Raw genomic sequence first — 16,900 nt, forward strand, 5'->3', positions numbered from 1 at the left:
GTGCCCGCCCCGGCCCCGGCCGCCCCGGCCGCCCCCGCCTCCCCCAAACCCAGCCAGGCCCCGGGCGCTGCCAGCCCAGCCCTTCCGGCTCTGCCGCTCTACCCGGACCCCGTGAGGCTCATCCGGCACGGGATCAAGTGTCTCGAGTGTCACAGGCAGATACGCGACTACATGGCCATGGCTGCACATTTCCAGAGAACGACGGAGGAGACCGAGGGGCTGGTAAGCAGACCCTTCCTGCGCTGGCCGTCGGCCCCTGGTTTTCCCGAGCTCCATGATTGGGCATGGAGGAGAGCTCAGTGATGCGGGGGCCCTGGCGGCACCTTAGGAGTCTTAGAAGAGGACGTCTGGCCTGATGGTTAGTGACCCTCCTGAATGCATAGTGCTGGGTGTTTCCTGGGGGAAGGGTCCGCCCCCCCACTGAGGGGAGACTCTGAAGGTTTGCCTGCTGTGCCGCCCCCCCCGCTGGGCGGGTCTCTGCTGGTGGCCGCAGGCCTCTGGGAGGGGTCTGCGCAGTGGTGGCGTGAGCCCGGGAGTGAGAGCCCTGCACCGCGGCCTGGGCTCTCGGAACCACGTCGTCCCTGAGCTGTTCCCCAGGGCCGGGCTGAGGAGGGAGAGGGGCCTGGCACGAGGGCCGTGGTAGAAGCTTCGGGGGCCTCTCCCATCTGTGTCCCCACACACCCGGAAAGCGGCCGCGCGGACGTGCATGTCCCGTGTCAGAGGCTGTGTTCGCAAGGCCCTGTGAAAGTAAGCCTCCAGACCTGCCGCCGGAAAGCGCTCTCCTTCCTCCCGCAGGTGACCGTCCCATGGCCCGGCCCAGCCCCTCAACAGAACCTCCCCAAGCCCGGCTGCGGAGGAGGGCAAAGCGGCTCTCTTCACTTTCGTTCACAGGGGCCGTGCACCTGTTTGGCCACTGAGCTCGCTCGGCACAGGTGTCCCTGGAGTGCACTGGGCGCCTCATTGAGCACAGGGGTGCTGGGGGGGGGGGGGGGGGGGCNCCCCTCCTCCAGGGGCTCCCATGGCTCAGCGAGGGCAGCCTCACCCCTGCTACCATGTGAGGCAGACAGGTTGGGGCTAACAGGCTTGTAGACGTGGTTGCACGGAGTTCCTCAGAGGGACTGACCCAGTGGCGCCAGGCAGAGGCAAGGTGCCCCGGGGACTGACAGGGACATTGCAATTGGACCTGCAAGAAGAATTTGGAGGAGGGTGGGGCTGGGGTGTTCCCGGTACGGGCACAAAGGTGCGGGGAAAGCGCAAAGTGCGCCCAGTCCCCGGAGGAGGAGCGCGGTGTGGAGCCGGGTAGGTGGAGTTTGGTGGCCTGCGGACCTTCTGCAGCCCCCTCTGCAGCCCCCGGGGCAGGGCCAGCAAGGTGCCTCTCATCTGCGCCTTTCCTCCTCAGTTTGCATTTTGATTCTGATGAGTCCCCTGGAGCGTGGCGCCCCTGGCCCTTTGCTCGGGGCTGTCCGTCTTCTGGCTGTCCCCACATGGCTGGCTTGGGCCAGGACCGCCTCTTCTAGGTCATGTGATCAGAACCGCTGTCAGCAGAGCTCTGATGCTTGGCGTTTTTCCACACTGTTCCTTGCCTGCCTTCTAAAATCTGAGCAGGAAGCCATCGGGGTAGGATCCCCGGCTGACACTCTTCCCATCCTGCCTCTTCTGTGTGTCCTCTGGTGGGAGCTGGACAAGAGGTTCCCCGGACAAGAAGGGACAGGGTCCCCAGGAAGGCTGTCAGGCTTCTCTCAGCCCAGCTCAGATTCCTCACGAAGTTCCTGCCGCTACGTGTGGTCTCCGGGTCTCAGGGAGAGGGTGAGGTTTGAGGTCTGGGGCCAAAACCCAGCCTTGTTCACTGGTGCACTTGAGTCTCTGAAACAGTACCCAGGCTTCAGGCCATACGGGGGAGGGGTGAGGCGGGCGGGGTGGGGCTTGGCTTCACTCTAGTGTAGGGGCTGCAGGGGGAGGTGCTCAGGCCTTCTCCCCAGCTGTGCCTCCCCCTGCAAGGGGGCTCCATGTGCGCTCCATGCGGCCTTGTCGGCAGGAAGGCAGCACAGAGAGACTATTTCTTCTTGGTCTTCAGCTTTTAGTTAGTATAATGTCACTGTCACAGCTAAGTCCATATTCACATTTTCCTTTTGCATAGGAAACTACCTTTTTACAGTTGGGCTTGTTTTGAATTGGGATCCAAAAATGGACCACGTGTCAACATTCATTTATGTCTTTTCTCATTCTAGAACAGCACCATTTCCCCCTCCCCCCAACCAGGCCTCCTCCCCCACTAAGGTTTCACGTCACTGATTCATTGAAGAAACTTGTCCATGTGCCCTGAGAATTTTCCAGGATGATTCTGGCTTTGACTGATGCTTCCTCCTACAATTACTTTGTTCTTCAATACCCCATATTTTATGGGATAGACTAGAAATTGCCAGTTTTGAGGAGAGGGACCTGTGTGCCCTTCATATTTCTTGATTTCAGGGAGGCATAGACTCCTTGCCTGTCTACGTTTTAATGATGCTCAGTATGACCAGTGAGTACAGTTGGTGATGTTCTGATCCTTTCATTGAAAAGTTCCCTATCTTTCCTATAATTATTTTAGTAGCTGTTAATAATTGCTCCTTGAGTCACTAATTTTATTAGGAGTTGCAGAAGGGTGTTTTGTAATTTTATTATTTCTTTCTCAGTTGTTAGCTGCAGTTCTATATAAAATATCTTTTCCACTTTGATGAGGTATATTTGGTTACCTTGAAATATAGTTTATGTTGGAAAATGGGATATATATTTAATTTGTTTCCCTTAGTTAATAGTTTTCACGATAGTGAGTTGATGCCCTAACAATCTCAAATAGTGTGTTAAGATTTTGGGTTTTTTTTTAATTTTTAATGTTTATTTTTGAAAGAGAGAGAGACAGTGTGATCGGGGGAGAGACAGAGAGAGACACACACACACACACACAGACAGAGATACAGAATCTGAAGCAGGCTCCAGGCTCTGAGCTGTCAGCACAGAGCCCGATGTGGGGCTTGAACTCATGAACCGTGAGACCATGACCTGAGCTGAAGCCAGATGCTTAACCAACTGAGCCACCCAGCTGCCCCAAGATTTTCTGTTATTTTAAAAAATTGTGGTAAAATACCCATAGCCTAAAGTTTACTATCTTCACCATTTTTTAAATGTACAATTCAGGAGCATAAAGAACATTCATACTGTTGTGCAATCAATTTCCAGAACTCTTTCATCTTGCAAAACTGAAACTCTATACCTATGAGACAACTCCACATTTCCACCCTCCGGCCCCTCGCCATCCCCCTTCTACTTCCTGTTTCTATGAATTTGACTACTCACTCTGTGTACCTCATACAAGTGGAATCACATAGTACTTGTTTTTTTAGTTACCCAGCTGGCTTACTGCACTTACCATGGTGTCCTCAAGGCTCATCTGTATTGTGGCATGTGACCGCATTTCCTTCCTTTTTAAGGCTGAATAACACTCCACTGTGTGTTTATACCACCTCTGTGTCTCCATCCATCCCCTGCTGGCCGCTTGGCTTTTATGAGTAGTGCTGCCCTGAGCAGGGTGTGCAAACATCTTTGGGCTTGGAGATCACGTTTTCAGTTCCTCTGGGTATGTACACAGACGTGAGACGGCTAGCCCGGGGAGAAACTCTCTTCTTAAATTTTTAAGGCGCTCCCCCACCCCCATGCTGTTTTCCACAGCAGCTGGACCATTTCACATTCCTGCCGACAGAGCATGAGGGTTCAAATTTCTCCATATCCTCACCAGCACCTTTTTCTGTTTGGTTTGCGTGTCTGTCTGTCTGCCTTTGGTGGAAGGCAGCCTCCTGGGCGTGAGGCGGCCTCCTCTGGTGTTGTAATGGAAGCACTGGTTTTCACACGCGTGGTCTGTTGGAGTTGGTCGCTTTTCCATGTCTTTGGTTGTGGGGCCCTGTCTGGCTGGTTTCTGCATCCTCTGGATGTGAACTCATGAAGCCTGAGAAGCTTCCTTACTCTCAGCCCTCAGAAGATGTCCTGGGCACGTTTTTGTGCTAAACTGGGGACTGGCCGTCCTTCTGAGGAGCCAGGTTCTTGCAGTGACAGATGGTGCTTACAAGTCCCATTCTGGGCACCAGAGGTGCTCACTGGGCATGTCTGCTCCTGGGCTCTTGCCGTGGCCAGAGCTCAGAAGTATGCATTTTTTATTGTATGTATGTTAGTATGTGTTTTTAAAGTTTTATTTGCTTAACTAGTCTCTACACTCAATGTGGGACTGGAAGTCACGACCCCAAGATTGAGTCGCTTGCTCTACCAACTGAGCTGGCCAGGTGCCCCAAATCATAGAGTTTTTATGTAACTGATTTTATACTGAAAACCTTGGTTCCTAAGATTTTCCTGCCATACATACACATTTCAAAATATCAATACCAATGTTGTTTCTTTTTTTTAAAAAATTTATTTCTGAGAGAGAGAGAGAGAGAGAGAGAGACAGTGTGAGCTGGGGAGGGTCAGAGAGAGAAAGGGAGATACAGAATCTGAAACGGACTCCAGGCTCTGAGCTAGCTGTCAGCACAGAGCCTGACACGGGGCTCGAACCCACAAACTGGGAGATTATGACCTGTGCCGAAGTCGGCCACCCAACCAACTGAGCCACCCAGGCGCCCCCAGTACCAATATTGTTTCTAACATTGGAACAACTGAATAAAATTGACGGTGTATTTGCAGTTCTTTTTGCTCTTATAATCACATTAAGATGTAGAAGTCAAAATGCTGTGTTTCAAAAAATTTTTTAAACATTTATTTGTGTTGGTTTTTTTTTTTTATTTCTAGGAGAGAGAGAGAGACAGCGTGAGCAGGGGAGGGTCAGAGAGAGAGGGAGTCACAGACCGAAACAGGCTCCAGGCTCTGAGCTGGCAGTCAGCACAGAGCCCGACACGGGGCCCGAACCCATGAACTGTGAGATCATGACCTAAGCAAAAGTCAGGCGCTTAACCGACTAAGCCACCCAGGTGCCCCAAACATTTATTTGTTTTTAAGAGCTAGAGAGAGAGAAGAGGGAGGGGCAGAGAGAGAGGGAGACACAGAATCCGAAGCAGGCTCCAGGCTCCCAGGTGTCAGCACAGAGTCCGACATGGGATCCGAACTGCAAACCCCAAGATCATGACCTGAGCCAAAGTGGGATGCTTAACGGACTGAGCCCTCCAGGCGCCCCAGTGTTGTGTTTTAAAGGTCGTTGGGAACAATTATTTTTTTCTATAAGGTTATGTCACTAACTTGATACATTGTTAGGTTATTGAGTTTCTGTTTTTCAATTTTTAAATGTTTTTTTCTTTCTTATTTATTTATTTATTTACTTATTTACTTATTTATTTATTTATTTACTACTAGGAGAGAGAGAGACAGCGTGAGCAGGGGAGGGTCAGAGAGAGAGGGAGTCACAGACCAAAACAGGCTCCGGGCTCTGACCTGGCAGTCAGCACAGAGCCCGACGCGGGGCTCGAACCCACGAACCGCGAGATCATGACCTAAGTGAAAGTTGGATGCTTAACCGACCAAGCCACCCAGGCGCCCCTGTTTTTCAATTTTTAGAAAATACTTTGGTTTACTTAGTTTAATATTATATTATTTGAAAACTATGTAAAACATTTATGTGATTCCAACCTTAAAACTGTATGACAAAGTCCACCCTGAAGTTTTGTTTCTGTCTGTGTCGCTTTCACTCTGTTCCCTCCTGCCCCGTATGTATCATTTTTGTTCACTTTCTCTCTCCATGGCTCTGTTTTGCAAATATGTATAGATATGCCTCTGTGTGTGTGTGTGTGTGTGTGTCTGTCTGTCTGTCTGTGTGTTCTTCCCCCCTCTCATATGGAAGGGAGCAGTATACGTATTTACTGTGCTGCACCTAAAGTAACACTTAAAAATTATTTTAAAGGCCTTTTTATTATGGGGTGTCCCAAACATATATAAAAGAGGACAGGATGGCATAACGAACCCTCTATTAACGATTATCAACTCCTAGTCCATCTCGTTTTATATATTTTCTCAACTCCCCCCGGCCCCCCTGGATTATTTTTAAACAAATCCCAGCATCACCATGTCTGTAAGAGTTCAGTATGTATATAAAATATGAGGTTCCTCCCCCAAAACCATAGGTCTGATATCATCACATCTCAAAATTAATCACAATGATAATTTCTTCTTATTATTATCAAACCTTAATATTAAATGTCAGATTTCCCAATATTATCATCAAGTTAGCGTTCGAGTATCTCTGATTGTCTCATTTCTTTTTATAGTTGGCTTGCTTGAACCAGGATTCAAATAAGTGCTCTACGTTGCAATTTGAAAATTTCTCTTAAATTTCTTTTAATCTATAACTTTCCTTTCTCTCTCTGTTTTTCCCTTGAAATCTATTTGTTGAAAAAACTGGGTTGTATGTCCTGTAGAGGCTGCACATTCTGGACTTTGCTTTTCCTGTTCCCCAACGACTTGTCCCTCTGAACAACTCCTCTGGGCCCAGGTCAGTGGCCCCCACGGCGAGGAGCCTGGAGCGAGCGCGGTGGTTTCCTTTTGACCCAGAAGGGCCCCCGCGGCTGCTTCCACCTGGGCTGTGCCCACCAGAGGGGGCGGCTGCAGCGCTTTTCGCCCCCTGGTTCTGCCCTGGGCCTGGGGGCGAAGGAGCCGTTGCCATTCTGCCCTTCGCTGCAGGTGTGTGTGGTCAGCGGAGGCTCAGGACGCCCCCAGGGGGCCCGTGGGGCTGAGGGAGTGCTCACTGGCAGCACCACTCAGTCCGCCTGCCCAGGGGGCTGCGGAGAGCCTAGCGGGGCTGCTGGGAGCAGGGGTCCGCTGCACTAGAGGTGTCACGCAGGGACTGCCTCTGCTGGTGAGGGGAGCCCCGGCGGCCTGGAGCGCAGTGGGGCTGAGACTGCACCAAGTGCTTTTGGCCTCTGGAAGGGGAGAGCTGGTCTTGTGCTCCGCCCGAGAAGAAACGCTCGCAGTCCCAGAAGCAGAGTGAGCTTGGGGCACGTAGCGTCCGTTCTGTCTCTGATGGATAAGGTGAGAGGCAAAGCTTGCCTGGGCGTCAGGATGGACACTTGTCACGGGGCCTGCGGGTCCCCAGCATCCTAGGAGGGTGGGAGGAGAGCACGGCCGGGGAAGGGCTGTTCTGACCCGTGTCCAGGAGAGCCAGGCCGCCGTGGTTGGAGAGCCGCGAGCGCGCGGCGCCTGCGTGAGCTGCCTTCTCGGTGTTTTCTCCTAGACTTGCCAGGTGTGCCAGATGCTGCTGCCCAACCAGTGCAGCTTCTGTGCCCACCAGCGGATCCACGCGCACAAGTCTCCCTACTGCTGCCCGGAGTGCGGGGCCCTCTGCCGCTCGGCCTACTTCCAGACCCACGTGAAGGAGAATTGCTTGCACTATGCCCGCAAGGTGGGCTACAGGTGGGTGTTGCCCCGCGCCAGTGCTGTCCCCGGCCGGAGCGCGCTCGGGCTCCCATCCAATCACACAGTCATGTTGGTATCAAGACAGGCATTTTTATGTGGTAGGCAACACGAATTAAACATTAAAAAGTAGTTTTAAAAGGAGAAGGTTTGGGGAGATTCTTTTGGCTTTTATTTATTTTATTTATTTATTTTTTTTGAGAGAGAGAGAGAGAGAGAGAGAGAGAGAGAGAGAATGTGAGTGGGGGAGGGGCAGAGAGAGAGGGAGACAGAATCTGAAGCAGGATCCAGGCTCCGAGCTGTCAGCACAGAGCCCGACGCGGGGCTCGAATCCACAAACCATGAGATCATGACCTGAGCTAAAATCAGATGCTTAACGGACTGAGCCACCCAGGTGCCCCTAGTTTGGTTTTTAAAAGTATATAAAGTTGATTCGCCAGTAAAGTTACTGTGTTTGGCATATTAAATTTAAAGCACCAGCATGATAATAAATTTCCTAATTGTAGTACTTTCAGATGGTCTCAATTTCCGTTAACAAGTGGGATTGTAAGATGCCAGGCTCGAAGAGCTCTGATGTCTTCATGTTGATTAGTTTTTGTCGGTTTGTTAGAAACCAGCAAAACCTGAAAATGGAAAAAGTGATCAGTCTCCTAGTAAAACCAAGAAAACTCTATTTTAAACTGAATATCCCCCTTTGTCAAATAAATGTAGACAAGGAGTCATTTTCAAGAAAAAGATCAAAATGGGGACAAAAACTCCATCCCAAACTCATTGGTCTGTAACTTTTACATCAGCCTCAACCAGGCCCCCTTTACTGATTTATTACATTTGAGGATTTCTACATCTTCTGATGTTTCTTTCACTTTTTAACTTTCACATCTGAAAGTTAATTTAGTACAAATTAAAAAAAATTGTTTGATGTTTTATTTTATTTGAGAGAGAGAGAGAGTGTGAGTCGGGGAGGGGCAGAGAGAGAGGGAGACACAGAATCTGAAGCAGCTTCAGGCTCTGACTGTCAGCACACAGTCTGCTGGCAGGGCTCACACCCACAAACTGTGAGATCATGACCTGAGCCGAAGTGGGATGCTTGACTGAGCCATCCAGGCGCCCCCTATTTATTTATTTTGAGAGAGAGAGAGAGAGAACATAGCATGGGCAGGAGAGGGGCAAAAAGAGAGAGGGAGATAGAGAATCCCAAGCAGGGATTTGATGTATGGGGCTCACAAAAGGTGAGATCATGACTTGAGCTGAAATCAAGAGTCTGACACTTAACCAACTGAAGCACCCAGGCGCCCCAATTTAGTACAGATTTATTAATGTTTTCTTCTCTTTGGTGTTAAAAAATATTGATTTAGTTCATTTAGTAACTTTGTATTCAAGTACTTCTTGCCTTCAGTGGTGTGCCGGACACTCAGGATGCAGGGGCTTCTGTCTGATAGGGTCGCACACCTGCCCAGGTAACTGACTCAGAACGGGAAGTGCCCCTGGAGAGGAACCGTCAGGAAAGCTTCAGAGTGGAGATACTCAGAGGTGTTCGGGCCAAAGAAAAGGGAGGGTGTGTCTGTGTATCCGGCACACAGAAGGTAACAGGGACGATGGGCCTTTCTGTAGAGGGCGGTCAAGATGAGCTGGGGCAGGGGTGAGGAAAGAGACCAGGGCGTCGGAAGGGCCAGGCCCAGGCGAGACCTTGTATTCCTTGGCAGACATTTAGACTTTGTCCAGTGGACAGTGAGGGGCTGCGGATAGACTTGTAGCAGGGCAGGGGTCTGGGCAGAGCTGTGCTTCAGGAGGACCCTGCTGGAGGGCTGGTGTGTGTGGTAGAGAGGGCAGAGCCCGGCCGCTGCCCGAGAGACCCCTGTGATAGTGCAGGTGAGGCGCTGAGCACTCGGCTGAGTCCCGGCCGTGGCAAGGAGAGACAGTGGATCTGGGAGGCTTTAGGGAGTAAGCGTTAGAGCTCCATGGAAGCTGGTAGACGGGGCTGAGGGTGGCGAGGGGCGACGCCTGGGCTTCTGTCTTGGTGGAAGCATTTTGAAATGTAGACTAGTTTCTTGTGCGTGTCCTGGGACTGGAGAAGCTGAAGCACAGGGGGGCTACGCAGCACAGCCCCCGCCCCCGCTGCAGAGGAGCAGCGCTCGGCAGCATCTCGGCCCACTTTTTCCTTCTAAGTAATCTCTGCTCCCAGCGCGGGGCTCGAACTCACGACCCCAGGATCAAGAGTCCTGTGCTCCACCGACTGAGCAGGCCAGGCAACCCCCAGGCCACGTTGTTAAACCAAACACCATTGAATGTGTGTTTTTACAGCGTTGTATAACATTTGAAGATACCTTTCCAACTTTGACTTAAGCGTGTGCTGCTTGCTCCAAGATCAAATCCAACCCAATAAAAATGCAAGCAATACTTAGGTTTTTATCTTTGAATCTTAAGTCCAAGGAATTTCCAATAGCACAGATGGATTCATGGCTTTTTTTTTTTGGTCTTTTAATTCAATGTTTTGTTTTACTTTCTTCTGTAAGACTAAAAAGAAACATAGTGTCTCAAAAGCAATTCAGTTTATCAAGCCTTTTTGTAAGGAACGTCAGACAAAAATGTAATGTGATTCAGCCAGACAGCCTACTGATGGTTTTGACAGTAAAATCTTCGTGATCCGTGGTTGAACTCAGATGTGTACGATAGTATTCGTTGCACTTAAGATCTTCAACTATTCACATATATTTTTTGTATCAGCTTTATTTATATGTAATTCACATACCCTATACTTCACCCATTTTAAAGGGTGCAATTCACTGGTTTTTGGTATATTTACAGAGCTAGCTGTACAATCACCACCACCAATTTTAGAACATTTTTGTCATCCAAAAAGAAACTCTATATTCATTACCCTTCTATTCCCCCATCCCTTAACTAACACTAATTTATTTTCTGCCTCCTATATTTGCTTCTTTTGGACATTTCATAGAAATGGAATCATATAATATGTAGTCTTAGCCAAGATTCATCCATACTGTGATATATTAGCATTTCGTTCTTTTTTATGGCTGAATGATGATGTTCCATTGTATATGTGTGTATACCTCAGCTTGTTCATCCATTTACCAGTTGATAGGCACTTGGGTTTCCACCTTTTGGCCATTCTGAATGATGCCGCTAATGAACATTCACTTGTAAGTTATTGTATGGACACATATTTTCAGTTCTTTTGGGTATATACCTAGGAGTAGAATAGCTAGGTCCACTGCTAAATCTATGTTTAACTTTTTGAGGAACTGCCAGGCTGTTTTCAAAAATGGTTGTGCCATTTTTATATTCCTACCAGCAGGGTAGGAGATTTTTGATTTCTCTACATTCTCACCAGCATTTGTTATTGTCAGACTTCTGATAGCCATCCCTGTGGGTATAAAGTGGTATCTCATTATGGTTTTGATTTGCATTTTCCTAATGGCTCACGGTGTTGAGCATCTTTTCTGTTTGGTGTTTGTATATCTTCTTTGGAGAAAAGTCTTTTTTCACATTTTTAAATTGGGTTATTAATTGTTTTACTATTGAGTTACAAGAGTTCTTTGCATATTCTGGGTATAAGTCCCTTGTCAGATACATGATTTGCAAATATTTTCTCCCATTCTGTGGGTATTATATTTTTTAGCAAATTCTCAAAATGTACCTATTCCATTTCATTGAGTTTTACACTATTATTTTGTTTTGTATTATTTTTGCTTTTTCTTGAAGACATTGTCAAAGTCTTATACATTTCGTATGTGCTTTATGCATGTTTTTTATGTAAAATGCATATGTACATTATGTACGTATTTTAGAATTGTGTAAATTATTCTACTCTTTGTTGAAAATTGGGAGAGCGACCAATGATGTCATAAAGGAGCAAATTTAGGTTGTTCTTAGTGACGTCATTTTCTTATTATTTGTGATTATTAGAACTATTAAGTATTTTACCACTCTTTGTTTTTTCTAAAACTTTACGTATTTCACAGTATATGATTCTATAATTATCTATGTTCTCTTAAAAAACTGGTTAAGAGTTGTGTTGTGGGGTCAGATTTCTCTTCTGTGTGCTTTTTCATCAATTCGTAAATGCTACTTGATTCAGTCTTTCACTGATGCTGGTGTGCGTTCCTTTATACCTTTATGTTTTTACTTTCATGGAGATTTCTTTGAAGAATGTCTATGAGGTAAATAGAATGGATTTTCAGTTGCATTTTTGAAGAGTATATTTATATTGCTCCTGCTGAAGTTTGGTCAAACTGCACAAATACAGTTACTTAAGATTCTTTCCACATGTCAGCTGTACTTGGCTCCTTTGGATGAATTTGGAAATATGTGGATTTTTTTTTCTACTTATGATGCCTTGTGGTATAGGAGCACTTCATGTGCTAGAAGTTGGTCACTCTTTTGTTTAGCAGGAGAGAAAAGAACATATAATTAAGTAGTTTGCATTAGAAACTCTTAATTTAAAGAATGTACAAATTTACTAATGAGTGCTCCTCAGAGATCATTGCAAACAGCTTTCTGGTTCTTCGGGTTGCTTCTCGTAGCTGATTAAGCTTGCAAAGGGGGTCCCATCTCCCTCCCACCCCGCAAACACACACGAAAGGAAGAAAAACATAAAGGACTAGGTAGGATTCTGTGATGATTTACATGGACTGTGAAAACGGGCTAATGTAGTGAATTGAGGGGTTATATTTGAGAGTCAAAGAATTTTTAAGTGAGGTCATGTCCTTTTTTTCAGTGAAGCAATAGCCTCTCTTCTGGCACTTACTGGGATGTCAGGGTTACAGGGTCAGATAATCCTGCAACACAAGGGAGATAGGAGTTACCTTGAGAGGAACAGCTGGGAGCAGAAGGCGTCTTCTCACGGAGGGGAGACCTGGGTGTGTGTCGAGGCAGGAGGGTCTAGCACTGGAATGGATGCAGGATGGTGCAGAGGTCACTTAGTCCTGTGATACTGAGAAACGGAAAGACAGTGTTGAGAGAAAGAGATTTTGAAGTTGAAAGTTTCAGAGTGCCTCAGTTTCAGAAAAAATGGCTGAAGACTGTTCATACGTTATAAAAGCGACATATTCACTAAACACAGCTCAGGAAGTACAACCTGGGAGAAGTAAAAAGTTACCCACCTTGCCACCAAGTTGTCACTCTGATAGTCATGAGCCACATGGTCCAGAATGGTACCAGCTATGTCTGGCTGTCGAGCCCTTGAAATGTGGCCAGCATGACTGGCCACCGTAGTTTATTTTATTCACATCCAAATTGCTGTGTGGCCAGGACAGTATAGAGCGTTCCTACTGTCCCCAAAGCCCCCCTGGGCCGGGCTGCTCTGGGGGGTCCTTCCTGGGCTTTGAGGGCCGCGCATTTGACCGTGCTTGTCGCTGTGATGTGCACTGCATTTCTAGCTGCGCTTTTTATTTTAAGCGGCCATCCCTGCACCTTCAGTGCCAGCCTGTGGGAAGGCACGGGCTTCCTGTGGGGTCCTCCCGAAATTCCCCCTTGGGCCCCTGCCGCCGTGTCACACTTCAAAGGATGCTGTTTGTGTCATTTTGGAACCATTCCTCTCCCTCTCCGTTCTCGCCAGCTTCTCTCAGCTGGGCTCAGATTTTTGGTTTGCAGAAGCATATTCTCTGGCCAGTGAGAGGAGGGGTGTGTTTCTTCCCCCTTCTCCACCAGGCGTAGCCTTGGGCTTGGGCGCCCTGGGTGACCGCCCTGTGCCAGATGGCAGCAGGCAGGCTCTCAGGGCACAGGTGAGGCAGGTGGAAGACAGTGCTCCGGGGACGGGGACCCAGAGTCCCCGCAGTGGCTCTGTCCCTGCCCTCCATCCCTCCTTTTCCAGCACTACTTCTGGGTCTGACACACCCCTCCCCCCACACCCCCACCACTCCTGTTATCCAGGTGCATCCACTGTGGGGTCGTCCACCTGACCTTGGCCTTGCTGAAAAGCCACATCCAGGAGCGACACTGCCAGGTTTTCCACAAATGTGCATTCTGCCCCATGGCCTTCAAGACAGCCAGCAGCACCGCGGACCACACCGCCTCTCAGCACCCCACCCAGCCTCACAGACCCTCCCAGTGAGTGCGGCTCCAGGGTCAGCAGGCCCGTGGGTGGGGCTCGGGGGTCTGGGTGCTGCGGGGGGACGTGCTGGGACGGGCCCGGGAGCCGGGGCTGGCAGCAGAGGTGCCCGGAGGTCACTGAAGACATCCTGAGGCAGGGGAGTATCCCCATCGGCTGAGAGTAGTGCTTTAGGAAAGCGGAGCCCGGCTCAGAGGGAGCAGAGTTGGGGTGGAGGTTGTGCCCACAGAGCCTGGCCACCTCACGCCCCGGGGCTTGTCTCGGCAGGCTCATTTATAAGTGCTCCTGTGAAATGGTCTTCAACAAGAAGAGACACATTCAGCAGCATTTTTACCAGAATGCCAGCAAGAGCCAGGTGGGCGTCTTCAAGTGCCCCGAGTGCCCGCTGCTGTTCCTGCAGAAGCCGGAGCTGATGCAGCACGTCAAGGTGGGTGGCCCAGGGAAGGGGGGCCGGGCAGGGGGGCGTGCGCCTCAGGCCGGGGTCTGACTCTGTGCCTCTTTCCCCTCGCCCAGTCAGTAACCGCTCTCCCCATCCCCAGAGCACCCACGGTGTTCCCCGAAACGTGGACGAGCTGTCCAGCCTCCAGTCTTCAGCGGACACGGCCTCCAGCCGGCCTGGCTCTCGAGCTCCCACCGAGCCCCCGGCCGCCAGTGCGGCGGCCCGGGGCGGCTCCCTGCCCTCCGGCCGCTGGGGCAGGCCCGAGACCCACCGCAGGGCCGAGGCCAGGCCCCGGCTGAGGAGCACCGGCTGGACCTGCCAGGAGTGTCAGGAGTGGGTTCCTGACCGGGAGAACTACGTGTCCCACATGAAGAAGAGCCACGGTCGGGTACGTGTCGTCACGTGGTCACAGTGCGGTGCCAGGCTCTCTGGACTTGGGTCCTGCGGGCTCAGGGCCCCCTTGTGTGGCTGATCCCTCAGGGTTCCCGGTGCTTCGGGCAGGGTGGGCACTGCAGATTCCGAGGTCTTTGGCCCACCCCCTTCTGCCTACATCGCCCGGGTGGAAACTTACACGCAGAACCGTCGTTCGGCTCTGATGCGTCCTCTCCCGTAGACGTTGAAGCGGTACCCGTGTCGGCAGTGCGAGCAGTCCTTCCACACCCCCAACAGCCTGCGCAAACACATCCGCAACAACCACGACACCGTGAAGAAGGTCTACACTTGTGGGTGAGTCCTGGGAGGTAGGAGCCAGGAGGCCTGAAATTCAAAAAGACCGTCCATGGCTTTTCTCTGCTGTGAGATTGGGAGTCGGAGGCAAGAGATACACGAGTTTCTAATGGGAAAATGCTGTGGCTAAGTCAGAAGGCAGGGCTGCTAGACTAGCTTCTAGAACCTGGTAGCTCTTGAGCCCTCCCCCTTCGTACCTCCCTGACCCTGGGCGGCTCTGCCCGCCGCTCTGAAGGAGGGGTGGCGGTGTCGCCGTGCCCGGTCTGGCGGAGAGGCTTCCGCATCATGTCTGTGCTTTGGGACGTAGCCTGGCCTCTTCCTTGCTGGCACTTGGGCCCCCGGGCAGTGGCGTCAGGGAGTGGAGAGTAAGATGGCGGCCTAGGGCCGGCGCACGAGTCCTGCCCTGCTGTTGTGTGCCGCCGTAGCTGGCTCGCCAGTTGGCCTTCTCTGGGGAGCCCTGCACCGCCCAGCCGGCTCTCTGCCCCGGACTCTCTCTTCCCTGGAGCCAGGCGGGCCCGTAGCCTGTCCTCTCACGCGGACTCTCTGGCCACAGGTACTGCACGGAGGACAGCCCCAGCTTTCCTCGGCCCTCCCTGCTGGAGAGCCACATCAGCCTCATGCACGGGATCAGAAACCCTGATTTGAGCCAGACGTCCAAAGGCAGACCTCCGGGCGGACAGTCCCCTCAGGTGAGCGCGGGGGCCCTGGCCCTGGAGCCGCTTGCTCAGTGAGCCCCCGGAGCTGCGGGGCAGCAGAAGGGCTCCGGGATCGACCACCACCGACCGCTTCCCTCGGTGTAGGCCATTCTCTAGTCAGCGTGACCCACCTGGGGACCGTCTATGGGTAAAGGACGGGGACAGAGACCTGTGAAACCGCCCAGCAGCCTTGGTTCCCGTGGTTCCCCTGTCACTGGGACGCCTTCCTCAGCTGTGTGGACGCCGGAGTGCGTTCACACTCACCGTCCTGCTTCTCCCACCAGTCCTGGGTCGGGGGGAAGGGGCAGGGCTGCCTGTGAGGCGAGGACGCAGTGAGTGTCTCTTACACACATGCGCGTGCGCGCACACACACACACACACACTCGTTTTGGGAGAGGCCAGGCCTAGGCACCTGCTAGCCTGGGCCTTCATCCTATGACCTTGCCCCATTCCATGGCCTATTCCCGTTATTTCTGCTGAACTTCTAGAACAGCTTGGTTCCCCCTCACCGTAGGCTTCCTGCTCCGTGGTAGGGAGGGCTGCCCCTCAGAGGGTCGGGCATGTCGGGGGAGCTCTGAGAGCCGCCTGGACTCCGGGGCATTCCTTCTTGGCTACTCAGAGAAGGGTGTTGGTCGGCAGGCCCTTCCACACACAGCAGGTGGGGTGTCACTTGACATTCTGGTGACATCTGTCTGTGATTAAACTGCACACCCCTCTCCAAGTGCACGTGCCCTTTGATCCAGCATTCTGTCCTGAGAATTTACCCGCCCTGTGTCCTCAGCCTTGGGCACGAGGAGGTACGTGCATGACCGTCCCTGCAGGGGTGTGCGCAGCGGTAATGATGGAGCACAACCCAAGTCCGCCCGTGGGCACCCTGCGCCCAACGGTCAGCAAGCCAGCGTGAGGAGGGGGGGAGGCCTCTGTGCACCCGCACACAGACAGTGGCCAGCACATCTCGTTCACGAGAAAAAGCAGGGGGAAGAAGAGCGTGCGTGTAGTGCTATCATTTCGTAGAAGACAATGGTCTTTTAAAAAAATATTTTTTTAAATTTGTTTTGAGAGAGCACATGGGCGGGGGGGGAGGAACAGAGAGGGAGAGATCGACGCGGGGCTCAATCTCATGAACCTCAAGGTCACGACCTGAGCAGAAACAAGAGTTGGTGCTTAGCCGACTGAGCCACCCAGGCGCCCCAGAGACAACAGTTTTATCTCTGTGCGTACATAGGCTGTCTCTTGGAGGAGCCCAGAGCCCAGGTGGGGGGGCGTCCTCTGGAGAGCAGAGACTGTGCCCTTGCCGTGTCTTTGGAATGTGGTGTCACGTGTGTACGTTACATTAGACGCGGCACCAGCCACCAGGAAAACCCGAGAGAAACCGGATCCAGGCCCGTGTTCAGGGCCACGGTGAGCCCGGCCCCCGGTGCGGTGGCGGGTGTGGGGGGGTTGGGGTGACTCTGCGAGTCCGGGGGCTGCACTGTTCCCGGCGTGCGGCTCTGGCGCAGGGCTCGGGCCTCTGCTCTCCCTGTGTCCCCCCCCGCCGCCCGCCCCCCC

At 51.5% G+C, this 16,900-nt stretch overlaps 1 protein-coding gene across 1 annotated transcript in view; it reads left to right on the forward strand.

Annotated features, from left to right (window-relative positions):
* ZNF592 (zinc finger protein 592) overlaps positions 1 to 16,900 on the forward strand; it is a 20,528-nt gene that overhangs the window by 2,225 nt on the left and 1,403 nt on the right. The window contains exons 2-8 of the mRNA XM_077774270.1: positions 1 to 222; positions 7,244 to 7,422; positions 13,315 to 13,491; positions 13,760 to 13,919; positions 14,032 to 14,319; positions 14,545 to 14,657; positions 15,211 to 15,386. Coding sequence (XP_077630396.1) covers positions 1 to 222; positions 7,244 to 7,422; positions 13,315 to 13,491; positions 13,760 to 13,919; positions 14,032 to 14,319; positions 14,545 to 14,657; positions 15,211 to 15,386 — 1,315 coding nt within the window. The remainder of the gene's footprint in view (positions 223 to 7,243; positions 7,423 to 13,314; positions 13,492 to 13,759; positions 13,920 to 14,031; positions 14,320 to 14,544; positions 14,658 to 15,210; positions 15,387 to 16,900) is intronic.

Source organism: Crocuta crocuta, unplaced genomic scaffold (assembly GCF_008692635.1).
Source record: "Crocuta crocuta isolate KB4526 unplaced genomic scaffold, BGI_CrCroc_1.0 scaffold7, whole genome shotgun sequence".
Taxonomy (NCBI): Eukaryota; Metazoa; Chordata; class Mammalia; order Carnivora; family Hyaenidae; genus Crocuta; species Crocuta crocuta.